The sequence below is a fragment of the Solanum stenotomum genome, unplaced genomic scaffold, assembly GCF_019186545.1.
Source record: "Solanum stenotomum isolate F172 unplaced genomic scaffold, ASM1918654v1 scaffold782, whole genome shotgun sequence".
NCBI classification, from domain to species: domain Eukaryota; kingdom Viridiplantae; phylum Streptophyta; class Magnoliopsida; order Solanales; family Solanaceae; genus Solanum; species Solanum stenotomum.
Window position 1 is genome coordinate 1 of NW_026036879.1, and position 16950 is coordinate 16950.

At 31.4% G+C, this 16950-nt stretch overlaps 3 protein-coding genes across 3 annotated transcripts; 1 reads left to right on the forward strand and 2 right to left on the reverse strand.

Moving 5' to 3' along the window:
* Positions 1-2291: 2291 nt before the first annotated feature.
* LOC125853026 (uncharacterized) lies at positions 2292-3232 on the reverse strand. Its single transcript, XM_049532707.1, has 2 exons — positions 2882-3232; positions 2292-2770 (listed from the first exon to the last, which is right to left on the reverse strand). The coding sequence occupies exons 1-2, from the start codon at positions 3230-3232 to the stop codon at positions 2330-2332; spliced, it is 792 nt and encodes a 263-aa protein (XP_049388664.1). The 3' UTR covers positions 2292-2329.
* Positions 3233-3245: 13 nt separating this feature from the next.
* Positions 3246-5236, reverse strand: LOC125853027 (uncharacterized). The gene is made up of 4 exons (XM_049532708.1): positions 4653-5236; positions 3717-4267; positions 3347-3492; positions 3246-3269 (listed from the first exon to the last, which is right to left on the reverse strand). The coding sequence occupies exons 1-4, from the start codon at positions 5234-5236 to the stop codon at positions 3246-3248; spliced, it is 1305 nt and encodes a 434-aa protein (XP_049388665.1).
* Positions 5237-7415: 2179 nt separating this feature from the next.
* Positions 7416-9681, forward strand: LOC125853025 (uncharacterized). Its single transcript, XM_049532705.1, has 7 exons — positions 7416-7526; positions 7613-7699; positions 8358-8579; positions 8678-8854; positions 8945-8998; positions 9094-9247; positions 9329-9681. The coding sequence occupies exons 1-7, from the start codon at positions 7416-7418 to the stop codon at positions 9679-9681; spliced, it is 1158 nt and encodes a 385-aa protein (XP_049388662.1).
* Positions 9682-16950: the final 7269 nt, after the last annotated feature.

Genomic DNA, 16950 nt, shown 5'->3' on the forward strand with positions numbered 1-16950 from the left:
AAAAGTGTTTTTATTATTATACATTAATCAATTTTGAAAAAAAAAACATAATAGTATATGATATTCTCTTTATTAGGATGATGGTGCAAATACAATTCAACAAGAATTCGAAAAACATGCTTCAAATTCAGCAGTTGTTAATACATCGGTATGATTGTAATTTGTTACTGGAAAATGCAAACAGTTCCCTGATATGGCATTATTTTTTTTTATGAAAATTGTAATATTTTTGTTATTTACTTGACATCATATAAGATTCTACTACATCGGCCTCCATTTCGTCCGGAACCGAATTAGCTGTAGATGCACTTGTATATGGACTTCCAAACCAGCCAATTAATGTCAAACCTCTGAGTGTACTCCACCTAACCGAAGGTGATGATTTTCTATCTAACAGCTAGATACCCACCCAACTTCCAGGAGATGAGCATGCACCGAATACAAATACAAAAACTCCAGCTCCTCGTAACAGAATGCCTTCAAAGGTTTTGCAGTCTCCCTATGTGAATTCTTTTGGATCAAGTGATAAGGGCAAGGAGAAAATAGACGATGACATCCGCCCGTACACTCCATTTGAAGATTGTCGTATCACATATCAACTCTCGTCAGGTTTAATGCAAGAGTTCTTAGAGTGGATACAAAAGGGACTCCTCAGAACACATGCGAAGAAGTAATTTTTTATTATCTACGTAAGAAGTCAAAATTAAGAAGCATGGATCAGTAGTTATACACTACGATCAACTGTTTGTTGAAGTCATATATTGACATTGTATACAAGAGGTATCATTGCTCTCCTGCAGATGATACTTTTAGTACACAGGAACATATTGATCGTGGTGTTACGGTATTTGCTTATGAAAGGTCTATCAAAGACATCACAAGTGGGTTTTTGATCCCAGCTGCTTTACCATGGCATCTAGTAGATGAGGTTTATATTCCAGTTAATTGTGGCGAAGATTTTCATTGGGTGTTGGCTGTGGTTGTTTTAAAGGAAAGGTTAATACGAGTATATGACTCGTCTATGGTATCAAGGAAAAAAGTTTATGCAAAAGAGATAAAGAAGTTGTCTGTAATGCTTCCAAACTATCTTCATGATAGTGGGTTCTTTGATAAAACGGGAAGAACTGATTGGGCATCAATGGAGGCGTACAAAGACAAGGAAACTGGTGAACTGTTGGGTCCACAACATTCGTTTGAGGTGGAATATGTTCAAGACATTATGCAACAACAAAGTGATAGCTGTTAGTATTGTAAAATAATTTGTTTACTTACATATTTAATTCACTTTTTTATCTACTTTTTGTTTGCAGTGATTGTGGAATGTATGTAGTTGCTTTTGTTGAATATTTGAGCGATGAAATCAGCATTCCAGCTATAAGTTTTCGGAGTGACTATCTTCGCAATAGATATGCTACACTCTTATGGAAGTACGGTATGGACAAGTTCAAGGCGGAATATGTTAGCGATAACGATGATCCTACAAGGCCCAAGAGTTTCTACACTATACCTGCAGAATGTGGACTGATTAATATAGAATAGTTATGTTTTAGTATTGTGTGGAAGATACGATTAATTAGTATTTTGTAATATTCCTTCCCTTCCAACACTGTTTTTCTAAGTATTTATTAATTTGAAGACTGTTTTTGTCAAAAATTGTATTTCAATTTTAATTATTTTTCCAATTTATGTATCTTATACACCAATACTGCCGCTACAATATAACTATCATATACATAATATATGATACTATATATTCCATAATTGGGTCCACAACTAATTTTCAATTTATTTAGTATCTATTAAAACATGTGGTGGCCTTGATGCAAATCACAAATTATGATAACATATTATTTTCAGATACACAATATCCATTCAATTATTATGTATATGATACACAATTACTATCAAATAATATGTTACAATTGGTACAAAAACAATTAAGTTTCAATATATTTAGTATCATTTAACATGTTGAATCTTGTAACAAATTTTTATATAAAGATATAAAGGTAATATCCTATTGTGTATCAGATACAAAATATCCAAATAATTATTACTTATATGATACACAATTTATCCAAAATATATTTTGAACTAGAACGTATATGATACTAAATAAAACATCACATAACTTAGTTGTTAGATACAATCTGTTATGCACTAGGTATAAAACAGCTTATCGCAATATATTTTAGTATCAAACAACAGTTTGTCTCTTGTAACATTTAGATAAAGTTAAAATCAAACCAAATGATAATATCATATTAGCATATTCAAAATATCCAGAAACTTAGTACACATGAAGCAGGAAAATCCTTAAAAGTAATCTTCAAGAATTTTTTGGAAAGAAAGTACATGTTCTTATATTGTGACCTTCTTGTCCACAACGTCCACAACAATTCGTTTTTGTGCTTAGCTTTTCGTCAGGATTTTTCTTCCTCTTTTTTCTTGGTCTACCAGGCATTTTTTTGTATCTTGGTGGCAAGACGACTTCTTTCAAAACACATTCCAGAGCTGTCCAATCATTTTTGTCTGGCATTGGTTCCATTGGAACTGCATAAGTATTTGCTAATGCATCATGTTTATAGTAATCAGAGCAGTAGGGGTGTACATCTTTAATATTCTTCTTCTTCAAAATGGCCATTGCGTGCGCACAAGGTATCTCGTCATGTTGAAATCTACCACATGAACATGTTTTTCTCTCAAGACAAACAATGTATCTTATCCCACCTTCATACACTGAAAAAATAAACTCAGAAGATGCAACAACCTGCAATTGTTTACAAATTAGAGATATATCACATGTTTTTTCATTTGGTATACACAACAATATAATTAGAAGTAAAGTTAGATACATAATACTTGTAAGATAAATATGTACCTTCATTGTTGCACATTTTGAAGCGTTTATAATCAATATTTCTTCAAATCTCCTCCCTAATGTTTCCTTTGTATAAGATGCTATTTCTCCATTTTTGCAATTCCAAGAACCAAATAGAATTCTAGCTTCTTCCAGAAAGTCTATAACAGGTAGTTGTCGTGCATCAACAAGGCAACCATTGATACATTCAGCTATATTTGAAGTCATCATTCTTCCACGGTTCACTGTTGCATGAGACCTAGACCACCTCTCATACCCAACATCTTTAAGATACTCCTTTACTCTGCCATCTATTTTTTCCAATTTAGCCATAAATTTTTCAAAATCCTCTTTTCTATAAGCCTTTGCCATGGAATAAAACAGATCACGTAGTATGGACCTGCTTCTCCTAAAGTTTGAACAAACATTTTTCCAGAAGTGCCATATGTATGCAAAATGAGGAACATTTGGAAAAACAATACTTACACCCTTCTTTATGCTTTCATTTCTGTCAGATACAACACACATTTTATCTCTCTCACCAAATGCATTTTTAAACTGTTGAAAGAACCATATCCATGAACAATCATTTTCCGTGTCAACAATTCCATAAGCTAAAGGCAATATGCAACCTAACATAGAAACACAAAACATTAATTTCCAAAACTCAAACCCTCTCATCATTGGCCTTAATGATATAAAGTTATTTAGTATCATATACGTTCTAGTTCAAAATATATTTAATGATATGAAGTTATTTAGTATCATATATGTTCTAGTTCAAAATTATTCTATATATTGTAGAATATTAAAGTTACTTCAAAAAATAAATAAATTCATAAACAACCTAATATACCTGCCCCATCGAGTGTACTTGCCGATACAAATGTCCCTCGATAAGCTCCGCTAAGATGTGAAGCATCAACAACAACAACAGGCCTACATAATTCAAACCCTCTCATCATTGACCTTAATGATATGAATAGATACATAAACTCATTTTTTTCTGACTTGTGCATCCTTATATATGAATTTGGATACACAGTTTCCAATATATATATGTATCTTGGCAGCTGTTTATATCCATCAACAGGCTTTCCCCTGATCATTTTCAATGCTTGCTCTTTAGACCTCCATGCTTGCTGGTAAGAAATTTCAACTCCATATAGTGCCCTAATATCAGTAATTATATCGTTGGGAGTATGTTTCCTTTTATGATTCCCCAATATTGGAGCTGTCACACCACTAACAAACCCAATAGTAGCTTGTACCTTACTTAATACCATATCCCTCAATGGACATCTATGTTCACTATTAAAGTATCTAACTTTGAATATGTCTGAATTTTTCCTAACAGAGGCCTTCAATTTCCAACAACAATCATCTGAATAACAGACTAATACGTAGCTGCAATTACACCATATATATTTGTTACTTGATCATGTTTAATGTACTAATACATAAATTAAAACAGAAGAACAACACAAAATATATTATTATACCAGAAAGTTTAATGAGTACACATTCAATCATGTTCAGATGCAAATTTGATACCCAATTCAAAATTCACTAAATATGATAATTTATTGTATCCATTGCTCACAATTTTCAAACTAATCATTTTTCATCTACCATTCTAAATGTATACATAAATAACCATAAGCAATTCAAAACGAACATGATACGTAACACCTACGACGGCACGTAACACATGTTATCAGTGTCATGGTAAACATATTAACAAACACTATAAAAAAAATGAAAAAAATTATCAGATAATTTTTTCACATACCTTTTGTTATCAGATCTTTTAACCTTAAAATTGAAGCTATTCTTTATTTTGTATTTTTCCATTACAGCCTTTAGAGTTGCCTTATCCTTGTACATTTGTTTCACTTCAACAACAGAAATATTTGTATCTGATATATAATTCTTCACCTCCATTTTTGGTATGTAGTATAAATCACCAATTTTTGATTTAACAATGGTTAGAGCCTTTGCGTCGCTTTTTCCACCCTCAACACACACGATTGCACCTGTTGTTGCATCGAAATTTTGTATCTCTTCATCACTTCTATCAGAGGTATCAATGCATAGAGGATACATACCGAATCCCACCTCATGTTTCTTAATTACTATGTACAATTTCACCCCCATATCATTCCGAATACACAATGGAGACGAATTTCCTTCAACAACGTATCTGACCTCAATGTTTTTTTTGAATTCATCAATACCCAATTCAGCTGTAATTGCTGAAATAAGATTCACAAACGAAATATTTTCACAAACCACTATACCATCACTTATGTATCGTTCGTATCTAACATCGCTTTCCCATGATCCAGAATGCCTTAACAAGATCAAAATATTCATGTCGAATCTTCACAAAACAGCGTTCCAAATTTGAGAGAGATAAAACTTTTATTGTTTTTTCGAAAAACAGGGAGAACGTTAGAGGATTAAAAAAAGTAAAAAATAAGCGTGATTTGAAATTAAAAAAAAAATTTAGTTAGACGATTATGAACTATTGATTGGTTGAAGGAATAAACGTAACCGTGATTTGTGGGAGTCAATTATAATTTCAGTTTTTAATCTCTTATTTAACGCATTAAACTGATAACAACAACTTACTAATTTAAGTATCAGCGCGTTATAAATTAAAGTATCAACGCTCCTATTTTATGTATCCGGAAAACACTAAATAAGGGATTTTTGGTAATTAATGAAAGAGTAGGGAAAGGAAGTAATTTCTTTCCTATACTATGTCATTTGCCTAATTTTTACAATAAAAAACGAAGCTGGAAATTTCAAGAGGGCTTTTGGCCCATTTCAGTTGTATATGAGGACTGTATCACACTGTATATCAGTGTATATGCTGCATATTTTCAACTCCAGGACCTGTTCATTATTTCACCACTGGCTGACTTGATAAAGAGAAGCGGTTGGGCCTCCATGGCCCATTTTGAAGATGCAAGGGAGAACCTATGGAGTCCGATGGACTCAATCGAGGGAGTTCATGCAAGAAAAGACGAAAAGGATTAAGACAAGATAAGGCTAGAATAGATTACTACCCAAAAAATAGAAATTGATAGACATCAGACAAAGAAAAGGTGAGTTTATTACCTCTTGTGGAGCAGCGAATTCAGGACGAACGAGCTAGCGAAGAGCCTTCCACGACCAACCCCAAACCCCAACGATTCCGACGAACTAAACAGAGGCATACGCGAGCAAAGACAAAGCAAAATTGAATCCTATTGGTCGGCGTTGTATGCTGCTGGAGAATTGGAATTGGGATGGGTTGGTAGTATATTATGAAGTGGGCTACTGCAATTGAGGAAAATTGATAGAATGGATTATTGGATTTGTGTTGGTCTGATGGGTCGGCTGAATTGGCCCAATTTTGGTTGGAAAATTGTATTAAGATAAGGTTAAAAAGGTTAGATTTGCAAATACAAATGGCTAAATGGATTGCAAGTGTAGCAATATAGAATTCAAAACATAGCCGAATTGAGTTAATTCAGTGAATCTGGCTAGAAATTAAACACGATGAATTAAGATTAATTAATTAACAAGCTTCTTAAATTGACGAAATAAAATAATTAAACTAAATAACTTAAAATTATAAATATAAATTAAATTAAACTAATTTAATTGAATTTTTAATTAAAATAAAATCTTTTTGAGATGATTTTTGAATATCCATAAAATATACTAATTATATAAAAATAATATACATTATTTGAAAATTATAAAAAGTACCAAATCTATTTAAAATAACTTGCAAACTATATTATATATATTTTTTTGAAATTTTATAAAACTAATTATTTTAAATCATTTGAAATTGAAGAAGTTCGATGATTAATCTATAATGTGGAGGTCCAAAATTGGGTGTTAACATATACTAGGATATGAATAACAAAGGAATGTACCAGAAAAGAAGAAACTAACTAGTATCCACGGACAAGCAAATATCAAAATTACAGTATCTGTTTATTTTTAGAAATATTAGGAAGTATTTTCACATATTATTATTATTTAAATAAAATAACAAAAAAAATTATTATATCGTTTTATTAATGTTATTTAAATATTAATAATATATGAAAATACTTTATAATATTTCTAAAAATAAACTGATAGTATATAATTTTGTTGACTACTATCAAAGATACTAGTTAATTTAGAGAATATTTGTGCAATGACTAAATTTCGTAATAATATTATTCATTATATTTGAATATTAAAGTCATTTAAATCAAATCTTTTAAAACTGTAATCCTAATTTTTTTTGTTATTATTATTTAAATATTTATAATATATGAAAATACTCTATAGTTTTACTAACAATAAATTGATAGCATAATTTTATTGTCCACATTCAGTGGATACTAATTAATTTGGAGAATATTTGTACAATGGATAAATTAGGAATTAATATTATTAATTATATTTGAATATTACTCATCATTTAAATCTTAGATTTAGATAATCAGATTGCATACCATGTATATATATTTAAGTTATTTCAGAAATATAATGAAAAACAAAGATGACATTGATATTTACAACTCTATGCTTCATCATTTTAGTTTGGACCACCATTGCCTTTTATTTGGTTGAAGGCTATGGGTCTAGTCGAAATGCAGATCTCGTCCTTGAGGTATAATTTTCATATCTTTCATAGCAAATTTTATACGCCCTTATTTTTAATGAATAATTTGTAGTGAAATTAATTTATGTTTTCAGACTATTCACGGAGATATTTATGATTGTGTGGATGTTTATAAACAACCAACTCTTTTGCACCCGATGCCGCACAAAGAAAGAATCAAGGTGAAAGATTTATACTCATACAACTTAACTTATTTTTTCTTCTTTTCTTTTAACAAACAAAAGCTGATAAAACACAATTCTGCTGTTTGCAACGTTTTGTATTTTTATCAAAGGTGGAATCAAGTTTTGAAACTTATGAATTTCTGAATTTTGATATAAATAATTTATACATTTCTTAACAATTTGAAAAGAAAAATCTAATACTAGTAATTGACATAAGATGTCTTCCCAAAATGTTACTAATTTATAGATCCACACAAGTTATCTTATTATAGGGTTCGGTTAGCCCCAATCTATTTCTTTACAAGATGTAGTTAATTCATAATTAAAATCAGATTCTTAATAAACTAGCATTTGACTATTTCATATAAACATCCAATTAATTAGTGAATCGAAGAATTTTGTTGAGAATGTTTAAGATTTAATATATAATTAAGTATAAACTTAAAGTTTATATATAATATATGTAGTGTAACTTTTTGAGAAAAATGTTTAACCGATCACTCTTTGATTAACTCTTATCATTGTCATTAAAATATAACCCTTACATGCATTTATTTTCAGTAATATTTTATGTTTACTTGAATATAATTTTACTTGTATTTTCTTTGAAATTCATCATTTTTTTCTGCACGTATGGGGATTTTCGAAACAATAGATGACAATTGCTAAGGAGCTAGAAAAACAAAGATCAGTCAAAGCCAAGCGATTGCAAAAAGATGAAAATATTTATTTTAAGGCAGAAGAGTTGTGGTTGAATAAAAAAGGTTGTCCGATTGGAACGGTCCCTATTCGACGATTGACACAAGAACAACTCCAAAATGCCAAAGATGCCTCCTTAAGCATGACAAATAAATTCCTTGCTGAAGATATCATCGATGTAACTACTTCTTTAATTATTAAAATTTATCATTAATACTCAACAAATTCAATTTCAAATAGTTATTCTAATTAATTTAATGTAATACTATACTTCAGTTTGCAGGAATTAGTATAAATGCATCTCCAGAAATAAAAAGTTTTACAAGTGCCACAGCCACTGTTACTTTGTATAATCTACACGTAAATGGACTTGGCCAATATAGTTCTGCAACAGTATTTCATCAAAGTGCAGATAATGCGAAAAATTTCGAGCAAATACAAGCCGGATGGATTGTAAGTTTTTATATCAAATTAATGATTTGAACCTATTAAGTATTTTTTGACGATTCGATTTCCTAAAGTTATGATGTTTGTTTGGTTTAGGTACATCCACAACTATACGGTGATAGCCGGACTCGGTTATACTCCCATTGGACAGTAAGTATATTAGAAATTAATTGGTATTTTTATAAAAGAAATAATTCAAAAGCATGTAGAATAAGTAAATTTCATTTTTTTTTTGAGTTACATAGACAGATGGCGGCCAGAAAACAGGATGTTACAATAATATTTGTCCAGGATTTGTTCAACTTGACACTGAAGTACCAATCGATTATGCTTTCCCAAAAATCTCTAGGCCAATGTATGATGACGAAGAATTGCTAATTCAGATCTACAAGGATCAAGGTAATTAAAATTACTTTGAAATATTAATATCAGCAAGTATATATGTAGTTGTTGTAACTCTGATGTTATTTATTTTTGCAGACTATTATCTTTACATACAATCTATGTTTAGTATTGGATTTTGGCCGGAGACCATGTTCAATGAATTAAGAAATGGATCGCAGGTAGTGCGATATGGAGGACAAACGTTTACACCAGCGGGTCAACAATATAGTCCACCCATGGGAAATGGTAATTTTCAGGATGGCAATCCACACACCACTTGTCATATGCGTCAAGTCCTGTATGGAGTGGGCTATAATACAGAAGTTCAACCTGATGAATCGTTGGTTCAAACTCATCAATCTAGATGTTACCATGAAGGAAGTCAACATAATGCTCATGATGATTACTGGGATTATAATTTTTTGTTTGGGGGTGGTGGTTTTTGCTAAGATGCACCAACTGCTTGTACTGTATTGATATATAAAACTAAGAAGCTATTATATTATATCTTGCAATTGCAATTTCAATTTATTTTGGGTGATTCAATACTTGATGTTCCTGTTATTGAAAACATATTATTTCAATTCAAACTCTTCACTTAATATTTAACTAACAAATGTGGCGAGACGAATGTGATTTTTGCATCCTAAATAAGAGAATTTTTTCAGTTTGAGCTTATGAATAGAGAAATTCTTGACGAAAAACACTTTGTCTTGTAATAGCCGTAAAATTTCAAGAAATACGAAACAAAGATATTTTTGTGCCTTCATTGCCCATTCACCATGTAATTGTGTCCTCAACTTCACGGAGCCACTTAAAATCTTATACCTTCACTGGACTTTCACCGTGCTATATATCGTGTGGCCTGCTGGTTTAATCTTTCTGTTGCTCTCTTTTCGACGAACAAGGGAAGCGTGACTTCTACCCTTTCTCAAACAATGGTACGTAAAAGTTGTTTAATGTATTAGAAATCAGAATCTTCGCCTTCAATCTCTCTTTATTAATTTAGTTTGATCTTAACTGTATGCATTGCTAGCATCACCCTATCATTTTCTTACTGTTGGTATATATGTGTAGGTTACATCGGAGAATTTGAGTATGTCGATGATCATAGGTCTGGAAAGATTGTTGTCGAACTGAATGGAAGACTAAAAAAGTGTGGTGTCATTAGTCCTTGCTTCGATGTTGGAGATTGAAGGATGGACTGCTAGATTGCTCATTCCCTTACCGACATGTATAGTAATTAATATATTCACTTTGTTCCCTTGATCAATATATATATATGGAACTCCATTTCTGGTTATCTCCAAATTGAGCCGAAATGATTGTTGGGGTGAATGTCAAGTCATGGTCATATTAGCTTGTGAAATAGACATTATTAATTTTTGATTGCTTACTTCTTTGTTGATTTATGAATTGCCTTGCTAAATGGGCGTTTGGTCATGTTTCATTGTAAAATTTGAAAAAAGTAGTTTTGTTTTCAAAGGGAAAAAAGACATTTGAAAATTATTGGTTCTCCTTAAGCAGTTAAAAATCTTGAGTAAAAAATCTTTAGTACTCGTGGTAAGCATCTGTAATCCATTTATAAATGTCACATAGCAAGCACTCTTTGTAGATGCTAGCAGTTGAGGAAGAATTCCTGTCTATCCAAAGGAGAAATTTTGTATCGTATGGATTGGCTAACATAGTCTCTGCTGTTATTTTTGTATTAGTCCAAGAGAAGTCTGTTTCTTTGTACTTGTGGCAACTAGCATCTTATATTGATGCTTATATTTGAAAAATTACAAATTGTATCCCCAACAACATATCAACATCGTCTATGTATTTTGTATGTTGTGTATACGTAAACTTATGTCCAGCGATACATAAGATATGTAATCACATATACTCAATTGACGTATACATATTTTTTCCGTCTTCTAAAAGTCCAGCTAAACATTGTTTCGTTCACACTACTAACTGGAATAATTGCATCTGCTATCCAAAGTCTGTAATGTTCTTGAGCTCTTAGCTGCCTATTCAATCTGCAGAAACCTGTTTTTTCATAACAATATATACCTTTGGAGGTTGGAGCTGCTTGTGAAGACTTCCATAATATAGAAGAATAGATTTTGTAAAGATACAGAAAAGATGGAGATATTCAAGGAAACAATGCAACAAGTGTAAAAGCAATAACTACAGAATCCATGCCGCAACATCATATGTACAATGTGTCCACGTTTTAAAGCTAAAACAACATCACAACACATATAACGCAAGGCATAATCAGTCCATTGAGACTTGCAAATAGCATCGAATTCTCAAAGGATATGGATAGTGGAGAAATCTATTTGAAATCAGTCTTTACCACTAGAAATCATTTCTTTCATTTTAAGATGTTCATAAGTCAACTCAAGCCCCTAACTTGGGCAATTTTCTCAAGAAGCACAGACTTTCCACAACAGTTAACAGTATCACATAAGCCTCCACACATGCTAACACCAAAGTAAGGCATCAATCGAATTGAAACAGGGATATCAACACTCACCAACATCTAAGGCACATACGACTACTCATTTCATAGTTAACTTCCTAAGAACAAGTTAATTACTAATCAACTCAGTCTAAAAAGAGGGATGGCCAAACCTACACGAAACTTCACCCAAACAACTCTACCGCAGCAAATAATCAACCACGTGCTAACCGAAACGATCCTCAACTATCAAGAATGGGAAAAGTTTATCAAAAGAAGCTCAATGATACCCATTGTGAAGGGTTTTGAAATTGGAGGTAAAATAGTCCAAAATATCACTTCGAATATCAAAGAGCAAAATCAGATTTTTAATTGAAATACACTTTCCACAAGCCAAAAGGAAATCGTGGTTTAAAACCCCATAAATTCGATGAAGAAATGAGCTTGAAATCAAGAAATCACCATTATTCTCATTTGAGAAAAACCTCTAAAGTCTCTACTTAAAAACCTTGATTTAAAGATGTTATTGGAAGATGGAATTACTAGGAATTGATAAAGATAAGTAAAAGAAGCTTACCCTAACCTAGAATTCACCAAGAATCACTTAACAATCGCCTCCCAAAGCTCCAAGGGTTTGAAAATGAGATTTTTGTGAGAAATCCCGAATTTGAGTTCATTCTAAGTGAATTTTACTCATCGCGATCGTGAAAGACGTAGAAGAAACATTGCGATCGCGAGACACTTTGTCCGCAATCTTGAAGGCTTATTAGAGAAAATGGAGCTTATCGCGGACGCGAGCCTATGGGCCACGAAGAAGACACATTGCGATCGCGAGACACTTTGTCCGCAATCTTGAAGGCTTATTAGAGAAAATGGAGCTTATCGCGGACGCGAGCCTATGGGCCACGAAGAAGACACATTGCGATCGCGAAGGTAAAAATGCCCTGCATAGAAAACTGCCAGCAACTCAAACTCAAATAGAAAGCCTCCGAATGAACCCCTAGGAATCGTTCGGGGTCCTATCAAAATAAACTGGACATGCTACTCCATTAGAATTGATATTCCAGACTCAATGGAATCGTTGAATTTCCAAAAACAAGGTCAAATAACCCAATTACCCTCCAAACCACTCTTAAGGTTAAAACTCAACTTTTTACCCAAATGTCGAAAAACTCAACCCAAGGCCTCAGACACCTTACCAACCACCTAACTAGCTAAAACTTGACCTTTCCGACATGATGGGACTGACAAAAATCCCATCCGGCGCTCGAAACTCTAAATGTTGATCGAAGTCAACCCTATTAAGAATTCACAACTCAAGAGGGATGAAATCACCAAAAACATACCCAATCGCATCGGTGACCACACCAACTATTCCCGAAACACAAACTAAGTATGCAAATGCTAAGGAGAGGGTAAAATGGCCAATTCATAATCAAAAGCAGTTTCACAAGAAATGGGACACTACATGTTATTGGTTGAAATAAAAACCAAACTAATTTAATCAATTTTTGAATTATTGAAACCAAACCTAACCAAGTATAATATACATTTATTGGTTTGATTGTTATCGATTTTGATTTGATTTGGTTTGGTTTTTCAATTATTAACCATACACAAAAATTAAAATTAATAAAAAAATCATTCCAAAGAAGGAAAAAAGACAAGAATTCATATAAAATGAGAAATAGTTAGAATGATTAACATAACAAAACTAATTTACTGTGAATTAAACTTCAAAATTCATCATTTTGGCCTGAAAGGAAGAGACAATGACATTCATAGTCCCACAAAAAATTATCATACACTTATATATGTGAAACCGATATGATAAACGTTCTCGTCTTGAACATTTTTTCTTTCGTAAATTAATATTGATGAATACATATATAAATATTTAAAATTATTTATAAAAATAATATATTATCTATGTATAATGATAAAATATATGTATATAATTTATCGGTTCGATTTGGTCTGATTATTTCTTCGATTTGTTGAACAAATCAAAACCAAAATCAAATCAAATACTTTTGATTTTTAAAAATCTAAGTCCAAACTCTCAATTAACTCCGTTTATTTAATCCGTTTGGTTCGATATTTTTGATTTGAATCAATTTTTATCCAAACTCTAAAGGCGTGAACACCCCTAGTCAATTGTACAAGTATTATAGAGGCGCATTTTTTTTTTTTTATATATAAGTATGTAATACATTTGATAGACAAATCAACCCGCGTATATCATGCTTAAATTCTGCTAAATAATTCATAGTCAGTTGTCCAGTATTATAGATACTAACATTTTGATAGTCCTGTAGGATATATTATGCTTAAATTTTGTTAAATAATTGATATACTAATTATTTATATAAATTTTATTATAGATATACATTTGATAGACATTTATGAAGGACAACTTATACAGTTATACACATTCTAAATATTATGAAGGATAAAACAATTATGTATATCATACTTAAATTTTGTTTAATAATTGATATATACAGTAACCTATAAAAATGGTGTCGATTGAGCCCAAAATGATGAGACCAACAACCAAATAAGGAAAAGTCTGATTCACCGTTACAGATTAGAACATTATACATTAGAGAAATATACTGTTTTATTTAAAAATAGAAAACGGATTTCAAGAGTCGCCACTTAATTTTTATAGTAAAAATTAAGAAAATTATTTTTTCAAAAGATTAAAAACAGAAATTCTAATGAAAATATTAAAGAGTGTTCAGGATTCATATTAACATTTCAGGAAGGGTTTGAAAGCACCCGAAATGTCCGCTACATGCGGTTATCCGACAATTAAAATATTTGGCTAAAATTTAAGAAAATAAGCATGCTTGACTAAAATATCATTTTTAGGGGGAAAGGGAATATTATAAGGATATACTAAGTAAAATTTCAAAGTAATTTAAGTAAGAAAATAAACACTTGTTCAATTTTATTTTTAAAAAAATATAAATAGTTAACTCAAAATGGCAATCCTTTGGGAAATTGGTTTAGGGAAAAACCTTGAAATTAAATAAATAAATAAAAAAGTAGTGGCAATTAAAACAAATAGGAAATGGAGAAGAAGTATTGGGCCAAGTCTGGTTCTGTGCACCTGGCCCAGCATTTGGGCCTAAATTCAGTTTTGGGCTTTTGGCCCATTTATATCTGGCACAATTCTTCATCTTTGTACATGTCCTATGCTACCAAATATTTGCCAAAAGATAAGTTGGATTTTGGCCTAATTCCCTGTCCTAAACTAGCAAATAATACCAAAAAGAAATGGGCTTATTGCTCAATTACAATACAAAACNTACACTAATCTGATGTACATTTTATACATGATACACTAATCTGATGTGCGAGATATAATAATATAAGCGCTGATACATTAATCTGATACGCGAGATACACTAATCTGATGTGCGAAAAAATGAGGGATTTTGGAGATTTGTAAAACTTATAGGGAATCATTGTAATAAGTAAACTAAAAGGTGAGATTTTTGTAATTTTTCCTTAAAACAAATAGGAAATGGAGAAGAAGTCCTGGGCCCAAGTCTGGTTCTGTGTACCTGAGCCAGCACTTGGGTCCAAATTCAGTTTTGGGCTTTTGGCCCATTTATATTTGGCACAATTCTTCATTTTTGTACATGTCTTATGCTATCAAATATTTGCCCAAGATAAGTGGGCTTTTGGCCCAATTCCCTGTCCTAAACTAGCAAATAATACCAAAAAGAAATGGGCTTATTCCCAATTACAATAAAAAAGGACAAATTACTTAAAAACACAACACTTCTTTACCTATTATCAATATTTCCCTACTATTTTAATAAAATACAAAAATCCCTTATTTTCCCCCAATTCAACTAAACCGATACTTTATTTGTTTGAAGCAAAATCAAATCTTTCCCATTCCCTAAATTTCGCCCCCAATCTCTCCCATTACAATTTCAGTTATCAATTTCAAAAAATTATGAATTTGAAAAGAATCCTATCACTGTTAAACCGGATTCAGAGTTCTAACTAGGGTTTTTCATCTTCTTCATTGTAATTTCCGCCATTTTTTTTCTTTTATTTTGTATCAATCGTTTTATCTTCCATTATGCATCTAACATCTAAATAATCTCTAATGTTTTCTTCAGAAGATCCGAATAATAACGATTTCAGTTCTAAAAGGTTGGCTATTCCGATAACCATGACAAGTTCAAGTTCTAGCAAGAAAAAATCGAAGAAGAAAGTACATGCAACTACTTCAAAAGATCCGAAAACCCTCCAAAAAAGGGGTAGAAAGGTTGCCCCACCCATTGTTCGATCAATATTACCAAATGTAAGCATACATTTTTCCTAATTTTTATTATATATCTTACCCCTGTTTTTCCTAAAAATCTGACGATAAATAATTTTTTTATTTTTTTATTAAGTATCATCTGTGAATCATGATTTTATTTGATAATTGCTGAATGTATAAAAAGTTAAGAGAACTGTATTTAAGTTAAGTACTTAAATCACATTTTTTTTGTAGGTCAGATTTTGGTCACTGTATATAAGGAACAATTCAATTTGTGTACATTTATGTTTTTTTTATGAAGTAGTTGTTATTTAGTATCAATGAGATGAATATTATTGTATATAAGAAAATTGCTTAATTCAACAATTTTGCATGTAGTTTGATTTTTGTTTTGTGAATCATAGTTAATGATAAGTCTCCATTGAAGTATACAATATGATTGATTTTGTGTACATATTATGTCTTCTTGTTTTTTAGTATCATTTACTTTTTTATGATTGATAAAAATCATTTATGTAATTGCAGAATGTCAGTTATGTAATTAAACATATTCCAATGAACTGCTTAAAGTTTGGTCCTACCTACAACTCCAATTTTATTGAAGATTTAGTACTGTCAATAAAGGACCAAGGTATTGAGTTATTCAAGGATACCATATTTTCCCCATACCTTAATATCCCTAAATGCAACTATCAAGGTCAGATTACCAAGTGTTTATATCTGTTAGAGATTGAGCAGGGCAATCTAGCTAATGAAATTCACATTCGTCATGCCAAAGGGAATGTCTTGATATTTAGTATCACAGATTTTGCAATTATTACTGGTTTGAGATGTAAAGGAAATGTCAAAGATTTTAATTATCCAGCTTCAAAAACCAGTAGGCTTGTGCAAAGATATTTTCCTAGTCCAAATTGTAATGTGAATAAAGGTCGCCTGGTAGATCGTTTTATGCAAGGTGGTTGGGACAACAATGAT

Excerpts from the sequence above, each read along its gene's own strand:
- LOC125853026 (XM_049532707.1), bottom strand. The coding sequence starts at position 3,232 with ATGGCAAAGGCTTATAGAAAAGAGGATTTTGAAAAATTTATGGCTAAA. Across the intron at positions 2,771-2,881 it reads CAAAATGTGCAACAATGAAG|GTTGTTGCATCTTCTGAGTT; the intron begins GTACATATTTAT and ends AAACAATTGCAG.
- LOC125853027 (XM_049532708.1), bottom strand. The coding sequence starts at position 5,236 with ATGAATATTTTGATCTTGTTAAGGCATTCTGGATCATGGGAAAGCGAT. Across the intron at positions 4,268-4,652 it reads AAAAGATCTGATAACAAAAG|CTACGTATTAGTCTGTTATT; the intron begins GTATGTGAAAAA and ends GTGTAATTGCAG. Across the intron at positions 3,493-3,716 it reads AAGTACACTCGATGGGGCAG|GTTGCATATTGCCTTTAGCT; the intron begins GTATATTAGGTT and ends TTTCTATGTTAG.
- LOC125853025 (XM_049532705.1), top strand. The coding sequence starts at position 7,416 with ATGACATTGATATTTACAACTCTATGCTTCATCATTTTAGTTTGGACC. Across the intron at positions 7,700-8,357 it reads CGCACAAAGAAAGAATCAAG|ATGACAATTGCTAAGGAGCT; the intron begins GTGAAAGATTTA and ends TCGAAACAATAG. Across the intron at positions 9,248-9,328 it reads TCAGATCTACAAGGATCAAG|ACTATTATCTTTACATACAA; the intron begins GTAATTAAAATT and ends TTATTTTTGCAG.